The sequence below is a fragment of the Trichechus manatus genome, unplaced genomic scaffold (assembly GCF_000243295.1).
Source record: "Trichechus manatus latirostris isolate Lorelei unplaced genomic scaffold, TriManLat1.0 scaffold00253, whole genome shotgun sequence".
Lineage (NCBI taxonomy): Eukaryota > Metazoa > Chordata > Mammalia > Sirenia > Trichechidae > Trichechus > Trichechus manatus.
The window spans coordinates 1,304,513-1,322,241 of NW_004444189.1; the positions used below are offsets into that span (position 1 = coordinate 1,304,513).

Sequence of the window (17,729 nt, forward strand, 5' to 3'; positions counted from 1 at the left end):
ACCACTCATTAAATTGAATTTTTTTACTGATTTATATTTCAATTAAATCTTTATATATTTTGGGTAAAATTTCAATACTTGTGTAGGAAGTTCTGATTCTTTTTGTTAATGTATCTTTTAATTTAGGTACAATAAAATTTACTTTTTTGATGTACAGTTCTGTGAGTTTTAACAAACATACTATTTGTCAATAGCAGTCACAGTTCTTTTACCCTCAAATTCCCTCAAGCTGCCTCTTTATAGTCCACACACCTCTCCCCAGTCCCTAACTCCTGGCGACCACTTATCTTCTGACTCTGTAGTTTTGCCTGTGGGTTGGAATTGACTGAACGCCAATGGGTTTTTTTAGAATGTCATCTAAATGGAATCCTACAGTATGTTACTTTTTGCATCTGGCTTCTTGCCCTTTGCATAACGCATCTGAGATTCGTCATGTTGTTCATCAGTAGTTATTCCTTTTTATTGCTCAGTAGTATTCCATTGTATATATGTACCAGAGATTGTTTATTCACTCGCCCATCGAAGAGCATTTGAGTTGTTTACAGTTTTGAGTGGTTTTGAATAATGTTGCTGTAAATATTTGCATGCTGATTTTTATGTGAACATAAGTTTCTAGGGTAAACATCTAGCAGTGGAATGGCTAGGTCCTATGGCTGGTGTATGTTTAACTTAGAAGAAACTACCAAACTGTTTTCCAAAATGGTTGTACCACTTTGCATTTCTGCTAGCCATCTGAGTTACAGTTGCTTCAAATTCCCTGATTCTTTTGCTCTCCGTTTGATGTTCTATTGTGTACATTTAAAACGCATTTTAAACACATCTCTCATGCTAGCCTTTTAAATGAATGTGCTCTCTGTTACTAAAATATGCTAGTCAGTTTTGCTCTAGTGATATTTAATCTTCTTTTAATATTTAATTTTTGCCTATACAAAATTTATTGAATACACACTATGCAGGATGGTGCCAAGCTATTTCTTTTCCATACTGATATCCACTCATCCCAGTTGGATTTTTTATGGATTGCTCTTCCTTTGCCCATTTCTAAAATATTGGTATTTTTAATTGTGGCATTCTTTGGCCTGCTTCTAACTCTGTTTCTTCCTGGAAACTGTTCCTGGAGTTTCACTTACCATCTCCAGCAGAGCTCTCTGAGCTCACGCCTGGGAATTTAATTGACTATCAGATATCTCCAGCTGCATGCCACTTAGGCACCAAGAACTCAATATATTCTTTCAAAGTTTTCTCCTCCATTCCCTATCTTAGGCAGTATATGGCACCATTTTCCCAGCTGCCCAGGCCAGAAAGAGGCAAATTATTCATGACTTTTACCTCTTCCTTATTTTCCATATCCAAGAGGTTGTTTCAAAACATTGATCCATCTCTCCCCATTGGCCATTACCTTAATTGACCCTCTTTGCCTTATACCTTCTTGCCCAGAACCAACCTTTCAAGCCTTTTGCACACTGGCCCGGGGTAATCTTTCAACATGCAAATCTGAGCTAGTCATACTTCAAAGGCTCCAATGGCTCCCCACTAGCAGGGAACACACATCCTTCAAGACCTGCTCCCTCCCCACCCTCCACCTTTTTGAAATCTCTCCAGCTTTGACTCCTTTCTGGATTCAGAAGCCAGACTGCCAGATATTGAATGTTGACTTTGTTGACCTTGGACGAGTAATGTATCCTCTTCATATATGTTGTATTCAAAATCATCCAATATATTAAACAAAAACATTTATGTCACTGTAAATGTTTGGTTCCTAGGCTTTATAAAAGATAGAAAAAAATGTATCTAGTTACATTTTTATTACGACCATGCATCAACTTTCTAATTCACTTATATTCTGGAGCCAAATGCCTGGATGTGACTCTCAGCTCTACCACTTATTAGCTGCATTATCTTTGGCTAGTGTGATCATAAAGGTTGTATGTTCACTTGGCTGGGCCATGATTCTCAGTGGTTTGGCAGTTATGATGTAGTTTGGCAGTTGTATAATGATGTGATCACCTCCATGATGAGATTTGATATAATGTGATCATGTCCAGGATGGGATCTGCTGTGAATCAGTTGAAAGGGAGTTTCCTTGGGGGTATGGCCTGCAACTAATATAGGTGGACTTTTTGGCAAGGCTCACAGGCTTTTGCTCACTCTGGATCCTGTTCATCTGACCTCCGGTTCTTGGGATTTGAGCTAGCAGCTTACCTGCCATCTTACCTGCCAATCTAGGGATTTGTCGTTCTCCTCAGCCTGTGAGTCAGAGCCTTACTGTCTGACCTACTGATCTTGGGTTCAGCAGCCCCTGCAGCTACTACAGTCGGCAGAAGCCTCCAGCCTCAGCCAGGGACTCAGGACTTTCCAGCCTCTACAACTGCGTGAGCTATTTCCTTGATATAAATCTCTCTATATGTATACTTATATACTTTACTGTTTTGCTTCTCTAAAGAACCTGGGCTAAGACATTTGGTACCAAGAGTGGTTCTAGAGAAACGAAATTGTAAGGATGAGTTTTCTAAATTGGTTTTCAAGTCTCTGATGGCTCTGCTTCTGGTAGAAAAGAGGGCACTGCTAATCCATGGCATGAGGTGGCAATGGAAATATGGAAAATACCACCACCAACAGATCAAGTATTGGTGAAAGGCAAGGCCCTGGGTGATCTCATGTCTGATACCTTTTTACAATTTTGTCATAATGAGAAGTATAAGGAAGATGATTGGTTGTTTCTACTTTCACTAGACAAACTGATGAAAGAAAGAGATGAGCTCAGGGCTTCAGAGTCAAAGCTCAAGTGCCACATAAACAACCTCAAAGTTTCCACTTGTACCTTGAAGGAAAACTTTATTTCTTGTAGTAACAGGGCTGATATTGTCAAAAACCAAACCCAGAGTCGTATCGTAAGAGTGGCTGAATTACAACACCAACTGAATTCCCAACCTCAAGTGGTGTCTGAAGTTAAAGTGAGGGCATTGATTGGGAAGAAATGGGATCCTGAAACTTGGGATGGGGATATATGGGCAGATAATCAGGAAGCTGGGGACACTGAGCCCCTAAATTCCATTGAATAACTCCTGCCAACAGAACCAGCCCTCTCCCATTTGAAGAGATTACTCCATCTTTGTCTGCTAAGCCACCCTCCCCAGTAAAACCATTAGCCCTTCCACCCCCATCTGATGAGATTAATCCAGCTGTGTCTGAAGAGCCTTTGTCTGAGTCATTGCCTGAGGCATCACCTGAAGCAGATGCCTTACAAGACAATGCTGAATGTACTCAAAAACACATCCCCACCACCCATTTTGGCTTCCAGACCTATAACTAGACTTAAGTCCCAGTGAACCCCAAAAGGTGAAGTACAAATTTTGACCCAGAAGGAGGTATACTACACTCCAAAACAACTGCTTGACTTTTCTAATATGTACAAACAGAAACCTGAGGAATATGTGTGGGAATGGTATTAAGAATGTGGGATAATGGTGTAAGGAACATAAAGATGGATTAGTCTGAGTTTATCGATGTGGGCCCACTAAGCACAGATTCTTCATTCAGTGTTTCAGTTTGAGAGATTAGGAAAGGATCTAATAGTTTATTTGGTTGTGTCGCTGAAGCATGGATTACGCAGTGGCCTACACTAAATCAGTTGAAGTATGAGACCTGCCTTGGTATACTGTAGAAGAAGGTATCCAAAGGCTTAAGGAAATTGGCATGTTAGAGTGGATTTATCAGGTTAGCCCCACAGACCCATACATGGAGTTCCCAGAGGACACACCTTTTACCACAACAGTGAGGAAAAAATTTGTGAAGGGAGCCCCAGTATCCTAGAAGACTGTTGTGATTCCTATTTTATATAAGTCAGATATGACAGTGGGAACTGTCCCAACTAAATTAAGGCACCTAAATACAACGGGGCTGATTGGACCCTGTGGTGGTAAGGGGCCAAGTGGTGGCACTGAATTGACAAATACAAGGTGGGTGTGGTTACTGTAATGGACAGTGGAGTCAAAGCAGTAATCAATAGTCTGACTCATATGGACGTATGGAGTTGGTTACTTAGTCATGGTGTCCATAGAAGTGAAATAGATAGGAAATCTACTAAATATTTACTTGATCTGTACAAGCAAAAGAATTCTAGGTCAAGTGAACAGCAGTCTAACTTGGATCACCAGAATAGAGTCATGACCCCTCAATTAATTCCCAGGTTTGAGCAAGTTTACAGACTACCCCTTGAATGAAGGGGAGGCTGGGTTCCCTTGAGGAAGGAAGGACTCCACTACACTGCTGAAAACTTACACTGTTAATCTTCCCTCCAGCCTTCTCCCAAGGGATCTATGGCCTTTTATGAGAGTGACTGGTTATTGGGGAAAAGGAAATAATCAGAATTTCAGGGATTACTGCATACTGGCTCTGAACTGACACTAATTCTAGGAGACTCAAAATGTCTCTGTGGCCCACCTGAGTGGGGGTATATGGAGGTCAGGTTATTAATGGAGTCTTAGCTCATGTCCATCTCAGAGTGGGTCCAGTGGGTCCCTGAACCCATCCTGTAATGATTTCCCCAGTACCAGAATGCGTAATTGGAATAGATGTACTCGACAACTGGCAGAACTCCCACACTGGATCCCTGACAAGTGCAGCAAGGGCTATTATGGTAGGAAAAGCCAAGTGGAAGCCATTTGAATGGCCCCTACCTAGGAAAATAGTAAATCAAAAGCAATACCGTATTCCTGAAGGGATTGCAGACATTACTGCCACCATCTAAGGACTTGAAAGATACAGAGGTGGTGATTCCTACCACATTCCCATTCAAATCACCTATTTGGCCTGTGAAAAAAACAGCTGAATCTTGAAGAATGACCTTGGATTATGGAAGACTTAAGCAGCTGGTGACTCCAGTTGCAGCTAATGTTCCAGATGTAGTTTCATTGCTTGAGCAAATTAATACACCTCCTAGTACCTGATATTCAGCTATTGATCTGGCTAATGTCTTTTTCTCCATACCTGTTTTAAAGGACCACCAGAAGCAGTTTGCCTTCAGCTGGCAAGGCCAGCAATACACCTTCAGTGACCTACCCAAGGGCTATATCAACTTTCCAACCTATGTGATAATTTAGTTTGCAGGGACTTTGATCACCTTTCCCTTCCACAAGACATCACATTGGTCCATTACTTTGATGACATTATGCTGATTGGACCTAGTAAGGAAGAAGCGTCAATGACTCTGGACTTATTGCGGGAAACAGTTGTGTGCTAGAGGGTAGGAAATTAATCTGACAGGTGTCTTCCACCTCAGTGAAACTTCTAGGGGTCCAGTGGTGTGGGGCATGTCGAGATATTCCTTCTAAAGTGAAGGATAAACGATTGTATCTGGCCCCTCCCATAACTAAAAAGGAGGCACAATACGTAGTGGGCCTTTTGGATTTTGGAGGCAACATATTCCTCATTTGGGTGTGCTACTCTGGCCTATTTATCAAGTGACTTGAAAAGCTGCTAGTTTTGAGTGGGGCCCAGAACAAGAGAAGGCTCTGCAACAGGTTCAGGCTGCCATGCAAGAGGCTTTGCCACTTGGGCCATATGATCTGGCTGATTTGATGTGCTTGAAGTGTCAGTGGCCAATAGAGATGCTGTTTGGAGTCTTTGGCAGGCCCCTATTGATGTATCACAGTGCAGACCTTTAGGATTTTGGAGCAAAGCCCTGCCATCCTCTGCAGATAACTACTTTCCTTTTCAGAAACAGCTTTTGGCTTGTTACTGGACCTTAGTAAAGACTGAACACTTAACCATAGGACACCAAGTCACCTTGTGGCCTGAGCTGCCCATTATAAGCTGGGTGTTGTCTGACCCACAGAGCCATAAAGTGAGATGTGAACAGAAGCACTCCATCATTAAATGGAAGTGGTTTATATGAGATTGGGCCTGAGCAGGACCTGAAGGCACAAGTAAGTTGCATGAGAAAGTGGCCTAAATGCCCATGGTCTCCACTCCTGTCACATTACCTTCCCTTTCCCAGTCTGCACCTATGGCCTCATGGCGAGTTCCTTATGATCAGTTGACTGAGGAAGAGAAAACTCATGCCTGTTTTACAGATGGTTCTGCACAATATGCAGGCACCACTTGAAAGTGGACAACAGTAGAACTACAGCTCCTTTCTGGGCCCTCTGTGAAGGACAATGGTGAAGGGAAATCCTCCCAATTGGTGGAACTTCAAGCAGTGCCCCTGGTTGTTCACTTTGCCTGGGAGGATAAATGAACAGTTGTGCAATTTTATACAGATTCATGGGCTGTGGTCAGTGGTTTGGCTGGAAAGTCAGGGACTTGGAAGGAGCATGATTGGAAAACTGGAGACAAGAAGGTATGAGGAAGAGGTATGTGGATAGACCTCTCTGAATGGGCCAAAGAAATGAAGATATTTGTGTCTCATGTGAATGCTCACCAAAGGGTGACTTCAGCAGAGGAGGATTTTAACGATCAAGTGGATAGGATGACTCATTCTGTGGAAACTGGTCATCCTCTTTCCCTAGCCACTCCCATCATTGCCCAGTGGGCTCATGAATGAAGTAGCCATGGTGGCAGAGACAGAGGTTATGCACGGGCTCAGCAACATGGACTTCCACTCACCAAGGCTGACTTGGCTACAGCCACTGCTAAGTGCCCAATCTGCCAGCAGCAGAGACCAATACTGAGTCCCTGATATGGCACCATTCCTCAAGGTGATCGCCAGCAACCTGGTGGCAGGTTGATTACATTGGACAGCTTCCATCATGAAAACAGCAGTGTTTTGTTCTTACTGGAATAGACACTTTGGATATAGATTTGCCTTCCTTGCATGCAATGCTTCTGCCAAAACTACCATCCGTGGACTTACAGATGCGTTATCCACCATCATGGTATGCCACACAGCATCACCTTGGATTAAGGGACTCCACAGCAAATTAAGTGCAGCAGTGGACCCATGCTCATGGAATTCACTGGTCTTAACATGTTACCCATCATCCTGAAGTAGCCGGCTTGATAGAACAATGAAATGGCCTTAGAAAGGGATGGAATGGCTTTAGAAAGACACAATTACGGTGCCAGCTAGGTGGCAGTACCTGGCAGGGTTGGGGCAATATTCTCCAGGGGGCTATACATGCTCTAAACCAATGTCCAATATATGGTACTGTTTCTCCCATAGCCAGGATCCATGGGTCCAGGAATCAAGAGGTGGAAATGGGAGTGGCACCACTCACTATTACCCCTAGTGACCCCCTTGCAAAATTTTTGTTTCCTGTCCCTGCGACTCTATGCGCTGCAAGTCTAGAGATCTTAGTTCCAAAGGGAGGAATGCTGCCACCTGGAGACACATCACTGATTCCATTGAACTGGAAGTTAAGAATGCCACTGGGCCACTTTGGGCTCCTTATGCCTCTGGATCAACACACAAAGAAAGGAGTTAGCATATTGGCTGGTATGATTGATCTTGATTACCAAGAGGAAATCAGATTGATGTTACATAACAGGGGCAAAGAAGAGTATGTCTGGAAATGCAGGAGATCACTTAGGATGTCGCTTAGTACTACCATGCCCTGTGATTAAAGTCAATGGAAAACTACAGCAACCCAATTCTGACATGACTACTAATGGCCCAGAGCCTTCAGGAATGAAGGTTTGGGTCACCCCACCAGGCAAAGAACCACGACCAGCTGAGGTGTTTGCTGAGGGCAAAGGGAACACGGAATGGCTGGTAGAAGAAGGTAATTGTAAGTACTAGTTATGACCACGTGACATGTTGCAGAAATGAGGATCGTAGTTGTTATGGGTATTTCTGCCTTTTATGTGTGCAGCAAATATTTGTTTTCTTCACTTATAAAATATAAGATGTAAACAGGGCTAGTGCATTTTCCATTTTATGTGTGTTAGTTGTATAACATTAGGCGCAAGTATGACTTTATAATTGTCTCTATTCAGAGATTATATATGGTTTAAGGAGATGTGTACAAGTGCCAAGATGACAAGGGGTGGACTGCGATTGTTAAGGTTGTGTGTCAACTTGGCTGGGCCATGATTCTCAGTGTTTTGGCAGTTATGATGTAGTTTGGTGATTGTATAGTGATCACCTCCATGATGAGATTTGATATAATGTGATCACCTCCATGATGGGACATGCTGTGTAGACAATCAGTTGAAAGGGAGTTTCCTTGGGGGTGTGGCCTGCATCTAATATAGGTGGACTTTCTGGCAAGGCTCATGGGCTCCTCTTCACTCTGGGATCCTGCAGCTGGCTCCTGTTCTTCTGACCTCCAGTTCTTCGGACTTGAGCTAGCAGCTCACCTGCTGTCTTGCCTGCCGATCTTGGGATTAGTCAGTTTCCTCAGCCTGTGAGTCAGAGCCTTGGTGTCTGACCTGCTGATCTTGGGTTCGCCAGCCCCTTGCAACTACGTTGAGTCAGGAGAAGCCTCCAGCCTCTACAACCATGTGAGTCATTTCCTTGATATAAATCTCTCTCGATATATATTTACACACTTTACTGGTTTTGCTTCTCTAGAGAACCCTGCCTAAGACAGCTAATTACTTCAACGCTCTTTCTCAGTTTTCTTAACTGTAAAAACTGAGTAACAGTAGCTACCTCGTAGTTACTGTTGTCAGGATTAAATGAATTAATATATGTAAATGTGTTTCGAACAATGTCAGGCACATAGTAAGCACAATTTTAAGTATTAGCTGTTATTATTATTCAATTCACGGTGGGGGAGATAAATCTCAAATCCAGTCCATCCTAGGTGCTGTTGGAATGAATCGTATGTTTCCTTCTCTCAGAGAAATTAGCACAATGTATTGAAACTGGTTTTTCCCCCTAGACCCTTAGATGTCTGAAAGATAGTTCTTTGCCTTAAGCACTCTGGCCTTCTTTAAGAACCCCTAGGGCTTGCTCCCTCTTACTTTTGGGCCTTTTCAGTCTGATTACCTACCCATCCCTGTCCAAATAACAAATATGACCCAAGAAGCATTCTGACTTTGTTTATAAACACAAACACTGAATAAGAATCATACCATCACAGACAGATTTTTGTTTCGCAAGTAGTTTCTCACATGCATGCACTCAAACCAATTTAATTTCTTGATCAGTTCTCTATACAGCACAGGAAAAGAATATACATTTTTCTATTTTTATTTTACTGAAATTGTTTTCATTGCAAGTATCTTTTCTATGTAAATTATAAACAAATAATTGAGTCATCAATCATATTTTTGCACATATCAAATTTTACTATAGTTTTTGCCAATGAATTTCACAGGATCAAATTTAAATCTAAACATTATAGATGCAATTCTATTAAATTTGCTCAACAACTGTAGGCAGTTTTAGCTTCTGTCAGTTCTGTTTTGTTTGAATATTTCTATCAAGTCTAATTCTACTAGGGTCAATTTTGGCAATTTTAAATCTTACAAGCTGTGGTTCTTCAGTAAGTTTTTCTCTTTCTAGATTTATCATGTGCAGTGTTAGCTAGTCTGGTCTTATTTCTACAGTGGAAATTCATTCACAGTGATCTGAATAAACAATTGGTTGAATTTATTTCTTAGCTAAACATGAGAAAATTGTAATTCCCCTCATCAATTCTTCAAGACTTTTTAGGATTAAAACATTTCACCTCATCTTCCCTCCCCCTCAGATGTCAACTCAAGCATCAGTTCCTCAGGGAAGCCTCTCCTGGCTTCTCTGACTAGATGAAATTTATCTCATTATACTTTGTACATTTTACTTCCCCTTCACCCACTTATTAGAGTTTATAATCATATATTTTTATGAGCATTTAATGTCTCCATCATTGAATTTTGTTCCCTGAAAGCCAATGTTATTTTTCCTACTACTGGGTCCCTGGCACATAATACACTCAAATTTATTGAAAGAATGATAAAAAAGGCAAATAGTTATCTATCTTTTATCCTCAGTGCATATCTATTGCCTAACCAATATTAGGAATTCAACAAAAGCTATTTGAATTTCCCTGTTATTGTTTATTTCTGGTTTGTTATGGTTGGACAGACAATTATAAATTATTTTTATTTCAATACCAATTTTGAAAATGGAATTTTTCATGTTATATTTTAAAACCTTTAATAGCTATGCTACTCTAGCAGTCTTCTCTTCCCTACAGGACTGCCATACAGTATAACTCCAGTAGGACACACTCTATTATGAAGCAGGGAGTTGCTGGATGTGGTATCAGTTAATCCTCACTACCCCCATGAAAGGAAAAGCATTCAACTGTATCTCCTAGCTAAAATTGGTTAGAACAACAGATCTAAACCCTAGCTGTGCATCAAAATCTCATGGGATACTTTAAAAATGCCTGGGCCCCACCCTGAAATTATTGAATCAAAAACTCCAAGGGTGGAGCTGAGGCATGTTTAGGTATTAAAACTCCCCAGGTGACTGCTGAGCCAGGATAAGAGCATAGTGTGGGCGAAGGAGTTAGACATTAACCTGAATGGAAAGGCTAGCGTAGAGTATTAAGGACCTTGTATGCAACACTAAGAAACTGGGATTTAATTTTACATGTAGTGAGGAACCATGAAAGGTTTTCATAGGGTGATAAGTAACCAGATCTATGAGAAAAGTTAACTTGGCACAAGCATGGCTGGATGTAGAACCTGAGTCTAGGGTAGGAAGCTACTCTAAGCCCAGGAATAAATGGTGAGGACTTGAATTAGACAGCTACAGTGCAAAGAAAAAGGAAGGGAATGAGAAAAGACTTGGGACATATGACAGGACTTGACCAATGGAATGTACAGGGTGAGAGAAGAGGGAGAAGCTGAAAACCACTCCAAGATTTCCAGGCTAAGCAACTGGATGCAATTTGATGATGACATTAACCAAAGACAATGCAAGTGGAAGGACAGAATGGGGCAAGTAGAGTAAACAAACAGGGGTTCCAGATATGATGAAGCTGAAGTTCCTTGAAGGTCATTTAGGTGGCACTAGAATAACAGGAAATTGGAAATTAAGGCCTAGAACTTAAAAGAGGTTGAGGCTGAAATTTTAGGTTTGAGAGTTAACAGGGTATTTGGTAACAGTTGAGGCCACTGGAATGGATAAAACAGAACAGGGCATTGTCTAGGTTGAATCAAAAGTGCCTCACGGAATTAAAGATAAATCAGGCTTTCTTGTTAGCCTTACTTAACATGTAATCTTAATTTTAATAAGGCTCAGAGATAGCACCATTGGAGCCCTCCTGACACAGTGGTTAAGAGCTCAGCTGCGAACCAAAAGGTCAGCAGTTTGGATCCACCAGCCACTGCTTGGAAATCCTATGGGGCAGTTCTACTTTGTCCTACAGAGTCGCTATGAGTTGGAATGGACTCAACGGCAAAGGGTTTGGTTTTTTGGTTTATAGCACCATTAAAAATATATAGAAATTAAGGTGAAGAGTAAATAATGGTATGTAAAAGCCATCTGAAATTTGTAGAACAACTTTAAACATGAATATTGTATCTCTGAACTTCTTTAGAACACATTAATATATTAGCTTGGAAAGACTCAGTTTCTAAGATTATTCAACAGCAGATTAATCAAGTTAAGTTCTTCTACTATTATATCGGTATTCCCCTATATGAAACAACCAGATCTACCTTATAATCTGCATTATACAATGTAAAGGCAATAGAAACCATTAAGCCAACTGATAAAAACACAACATATACTTAATAAATGTAACTACTAATATCCAGAGATTGTCTTTAATCGGTGTGTCTATCTGTGTGTGTGCTAGTGTGCCAGGCAGTTTTGTGTAATTTATTTAACTTTAATAATCCAAACGCCTTACTGGGTTTGAAAGTATTTCAATAGGAACAACAACAAAAACCCCTAAAACTTAAGAAAAGATACCCAGGCCCTGCTTTTAGAGACTGACTGAAGATGTTTAAAGATGAATCTCTGAAATCCTCATTTTAAACAGGCACCCTAGGTAATTATGATGCAGGGAGTTTGAGAACTATACTTTGAGAAAAACTACCTTATACTAGATATACATTTAAAGAGAGATTTTTAAAAACATGTTGAGAAATGTTCATTTAGGTAACAATGTTTTCAAGTAACGGTGATATATGGTTTAAGTGTAGAAAATGCATTTTCTTTATTCAAATCATGTGGACTTTCTGCATATGTTAAAATAAAACACCAAGTTATACCAAAAGCTATATTTTCATTTTATTGTATTCCACTCCAAATTCTTTACCATTTACTGAAAATAGCTTTTTATAAAGCTTATTATTTTGTCTAAGATTATACAGGCTATCAATCTACACTTTTTTGTGTTTCTCTCAAAAATTAGACTAGCTTATAAGGATATTATATAAAACTAATTGGTATATTACACACCAAACATAAGTACAGATTCTGTACAATGTAATAGTATACATATATATTACAAGAGACTAAATGTCTTGTTAAAGGCAATATATTAAGAAATCTTTCATGGAAAAAAATCTGCGTCACAAAATGTGGTGGCTTAAGTATCAGCTGCTTTCCTTTCATAAATTTCTTTCGGTGGGCATTAACTGTCCATTTAGCTTCGTTAGCAGTTTTACCACGAGACCAGCCTACAAGGTAAAATATATATTAATAATACATATGAAACATGTCAGAATGTGTAAAGGACATACACGGCAGCGGGCAGTTCCCTATAAATGTGAAAGAGAACTTTCTTACTAGAAGGCAGCTTGTCAAGAAACAGTATAGAGGGAGTATCTTTCTACTCAGGCTTTTGAAGGGATTTAAGAAGTGACGTGCTGGGTGCAGCTAGTGGCTCAGATAGGATACTGGTCAAGGACAGGGGAAGATTACCTGATACCCTGATAGAAGAGACAGAGAATACTAACCAGAATTGAAAGAATTCACAGGGGAAAAAAAACCAAAAACAAAAAAAGAGTTTAATTGTCATAAAACCGAAATAAATTATTTAGATAAGTTTCTAGTTTTGCTTGTAGGAAAGGTCTGCCTCTTTTCCCTGGTTTTAAATGATCTTAATTTAATGTAATATTAATTATATTATGGCCCTTAAAAAAAACTTTACTAATACAATAGTTCATTATTAGAAGTTCAAAATAATTGATACAAGTATTTACCTGTTTTGTGTGTACTATAAAGCTCATCTTATTTTCCACACTATGGATCTGAAAACATGTATCAGTATCTCCCAAATGCCACATAAAACAACCATACTTAAGACTGATGAGTAAAGCCTGCAACATAATTAGAAATCATTATTGAAATGTCTATTTAAAACAACATCTATCTTGTCTTACTAGTATCTATGCTTATCTAGTCAGAACTAAACATAATGGTTTTGAACATTATAATAATAATAATGAGCCCTGGTAGTGCAGTAGGTTAAAGCACTCGGCTGCTAACTGGAAGACTGGTGGTTTGAATCCACCAGCTGCTCTGCGGGACAAAGATGTGACAGTCTGCTTCCATAAAGATTTCAGCCTTGGAAACCCCATGGGCAGTTCTACTCTGCTCTATAGCATCACTCAGAGTCAGAATCGACTCAATGGCAGTAAGTATGCAAAGTGCCCACACTCTAACCTCACACAGCCTGCAGCACAACCACAGAAAGGGTAGACTCTCAGGACACTGCCTTGAACAATGATGTTTTTTGTATCAGATCGAGAAAAATTTTAAAGATGCTTATTTTATCAGTATCTTTCAGGAAAATTAAATGTACTACAAGTTTTTACTTTCTCTAAAAGTTAAAAACAAACCCTTTAAATTTATCTAGTACCTTTCTTTTGAAAATTCACATAATACTTTCAGATCTGAAATTTATATAATAGAGGTAACATGTTGATTTAGGCAATTTTATCTCACAAGAAATAAGTATACTCATATACTTATAAAAATAAACACAATTTTAAAATTAACAATATAGTCTTTATAAAATCAACAGAAAAACAGAGGAACTAATTAAAAACTACTATTAGAGTAACCTATCCTAATATAATGCCATATTTAAGCAGCTACTCAATATAGCCTTTTAATTATTTTTAATAATAATTCTCTCTTAGAAATAACTGGCATTTTCTTGCCCTATTATATGTAGTCTTTGTATATACACACACAAAGAATGTGTACATGTGGCCCTTTAAAATATATGTTTAGAAACATTAGCTTTCTATTATTATAGGAGTTCTTATAATACTGACTATAAATAGTAAACTAAGGATATGTCAAAAAGATAATGGCTTAGGGCATTTTTAAAGTGAGGGTAAACACAGTATAATTAGTTTACATGAGTGTACATTATAAATAATGAGAAGACTGATATCATCTCTTGTTTGAAAAACAGCTATCTACATTCATATTATAAAATATAACTTCATAGACAGGATATGCTAAAAGAGCTACTTACCAAGGTACAGACTGAAAAATTGATTCAAGATATCATAGGAACCTTAAACTTCTACATTTTGGATTAGTCACTTGAAATTTAATCCAGAGTCAGACAACAGTCCCTTATTAGTATGCCCTCAAAACAGCTCAATCCACAGAAAATAAAATATCTGTGGTTCAGAAAGTCATCTATTATATAGAGGACAGATTTCCAAAAAAAGCATCAAATTCATACATTAAAAAAATTTTTTTAAAGGATAATGTGCAGTAAAGATGAAATTCTTGAGAAGCCCACAATAATGAAAACAAGGAGCCAAAGAATCCACATGGTGGTTTTGAGTCATTAGTCTGCTCCAGAAGGAAAAAGTAGCTCTCATTAGGAGGTAAAACCTACAAAGGCCAAATGTATCCCATGAAGAGTTTTACATGAAATTGAAGATATTTTTGCAGATAAAGGTGTTTATTTTTGCAAAATCTGTCAAATTCAACCCTAGCAGATCCTGCTGAACCTAAGACAGCTGCAGACAAGCTAACTGTTCTCCTTTGATGACTGGAAAACGTCATCATCTTAAGAGTTTTCAAAGGTACCATAAATTTAAGAATGGCTTACAAAGGACAAGGTAATGTTTAAATGGACAGACAACATCTTTACCTTTGGGCTTAATCATCTATTTACGTACCCAAGGAGAACATTTCTATTTCTAAAATTGAACATTTTATCCTGAAAAAGCAGACTGTTAACTAATACTGCTATCATCCTTCTGCTTGCTGCTGCTCTCATTTATTGAACTCCTAGACTATTATTCATTATATGAAATGTTATATTGCCAAACCAACATTCAGATACTATAGGAAATGTCTATTGTTGCCTAAGCTTGGAATGCTACCAAATGTCAAACATAAAATAGAGAAAAGGCTCAGCATCACATCCACAGCATCGCCATCCAGTTCTATGAAGAAGGGTTTGTAAATGTGTAGATGTTGGTGTAAAATGCTCTCAAACAGCAGAGGAAAATTTTCCTGAAATGGTGAGGGCCATTTCTCCTTCATTTAACCAGCTTTGTGCAACAGAAACAGAAGAGTGGTTACAAGCTAATAAGCAGCTTATTTTGTGTGTTGAAAATCTTTTTTTTTTTTTGGTCTCTCTATACATTTTTACTATTGTGCTTTAGGTGAAGGTTTACAGAGCAAATCAGTTTCTCATTAAACAATTAATATACATATTGTTTTGTGATATTGGTTGCCAATTCCGTGACATATCAACACTCTCCCCTTCTCAACCCTGAGTTCCCCATTTCCATTCATCCAGCTTTTCTGTCCCCTCCTGCCTTCTCGACCTTGCCCCTGGGCTGGTATGCCCATTTAGTCTCGTATACATGGTTGAACTGCATGTGTTACTGTTTCTTTTATAGGCCTGTCTAATCTTTGGCTGAAGGATGAAGCTCAGAGTGACTTCAGTACTGAGTTAAAAGGGTGTCCGGGGGCCACCCTCTTGGGGTTTCTCCAGTCTCTGTTAGGCTAATAAGTCTGGTCTTTTTTTGGAGTTTGAATTTTGTTCTACATTTTTCTCCAGCTCTGTCCAGGACCCTCCAATGTGAGCCCTGTCAGAGCAGTCAGTGGTGGTAGCTAGGCCCATCTAGTTGTGCTGGACTGTCCGGTGGAGGCTGTGGTAGTTGTGGTCCATTAGTTCTTTGGACTAATCTTTGCCTTGTGTCTTTGGTTTTCTTCATTCTCCCTTGCTCCAGACCGGGTGGGACCAGTAGACATATCTTAGATGGCCACTCACAAGCTTTTAAGACCCCAGACGCTACTCACCAAAGTAGGATGTAGAACATTTTCCTTATAAGCTTTGTTATGTCAATTTGAACTAGATGTCCTCTGAGACCATGTTCCCCAGCCTCTATTTTTGTCTGTATTTTCTTTTCCAGTTTCTTTTTTTTACCCTGTTGAACTCTGTAATACAAATCTATTAATCTGTTCCCGGTCTATGAATATTTACAGACAAATTTTTGTCCTAGCTTAGCAAAAATCACTGAGCAGTCTGATAAAACCCTCATCTTCAAATATTAAACCAGTTCTTTTTATTTTTTAAGGCTGCATTAATTATGTCCATAAAAGTGCTCAACAATTATTTGCCTTAGGCCCATGGTGTGCAAAGCACTTCTTGGAATAATCATCCTTCTTTTTGCACTCTGCTGTGGCGCAGTGATTAAAGCACTCGACTGCTGACCAAAAGGTCAGCAGTTTGAAACCACCAGCAGCTCCATGGGAGAAAGATGTGGCAATCTGCTTCTGTAGAGATTTACAGGCTTGGAAACCCTATGGGGTTGCTATAAGCAGTGGGTAGGCAGTCATACCTTACTTTAAGCATTATAGTAAAATTCTGGGCACACCATCCTGCAGGGGGAATGGTGACCGAACTCAAGCGTGATTAGGATTATGAAGTTTTTAGAAACCATATCACCATATCTAGTGAATAACAGATGAAAGAACTGAGGTTGTTAAGTTGTTGAAGAGAAGACTCAGGTGATGTCATGACAGCCTTCCCAGCCATTCAGAGCTTGGCTATAGAAGAAGTCTTGTTCTGCAAGAGCACAGCGCTGGGGAGAAACCTGAGTGAAAGGAGCCTATGTCTTGAGGCTAGTGCTATGCCAAATTAGAAGCAGGCCTAAAACATGGGTTCGTTTTCTAATTTTCCATCCTTATATACTTTTCCACCATCTTCTCACTCTAAAATATCTAGTTCAGTGTCTGATGGTAAGAATGGTTTTTGTATACTGTTTTGCTTAGTCAAGGCCAGATAAGAATAGTTTTAACAGAAAATGATAAGCAAATGATCCAAAGGCAGGCTGACATAACAGACCTCAGGAAATCATGTTCCAGGTCAATTATTGAAGTTAGTCCCTATTCAGCCTATGTCCCTACATAGTCTCTATTCCATTTACTAGCATATCTAACCACATGGTAAAATAACTGTTTCCCATTAGGAAGCGCCCAAGTTATCATGAAATGATTAAACTTTGATGGGTATATTTTAAGAACTACATGATTACTGATAAAGACTTAGAGAATTAAAATAAAAATTAGATATACGATGAAATTTTCTAATCTAAATTGTCTTTTTTTAAATTTTATTTTATTGTTGTACTTTAAATGAAAGTTTACAATTCAAGTCAGTCTCTCATACAAAAATTTATACATACATTGTTACGTGACCCTAACTGCTCTCCCTATACTGTGACAGCACACTCCTCCTTTCCACCCGATTTCCCGTGTCCATTTAACCAGCTCCTGACACTCTCTGCCTTCTCATCTCACCTCTGGACACAAGCTGCCCATTTAGTCTCACATATCTACTTGAGCTAAGAAG

At 39.2% G+C, this 17,729-nt stretch overlaps 1 protein-coding gene across 3 annotated transcripts in view; it reads right to left on the minus strand.

Annotated features, from left to right (window-relative positions):
* The window catches only part of KRIT1 (KRIT1 ankyrin repeat containing), a 71,448-nt gene that overhangs the window by 14,609 nt on the left and 39,110 nt on the right, over nucleotides 1–17,729 (minus strand). The window contains exons 16-17 of one of the 3 annotated variants that reach the window (XM_004389651.3): nucleotides 13,093–13,209; nucleotides 11,345–12,567 (exon numbers count right to left, since the gene is read on the minus strand). The exons of 1 other annotated variant lie outside the window; for it this stretch is intronic. In XM_004389651.3, coding sequence (XP_004389708.1) covers nucleotides 12,499–12,567; nucleotides 13,093–13,209 — 186 coding nt within the window. In that variant the 3' untranslated portion in view covers nucleotides 11,345–12,498. Of the gene's footprint in view, nucleotides 1–11,344; nucleotides 12,568–12,646; nucleotides 13,210–17,729 lie in introns of those variants that run through there. One more of the 3 variants, XM_023724634.1, reaches the window with a different exon arrangement.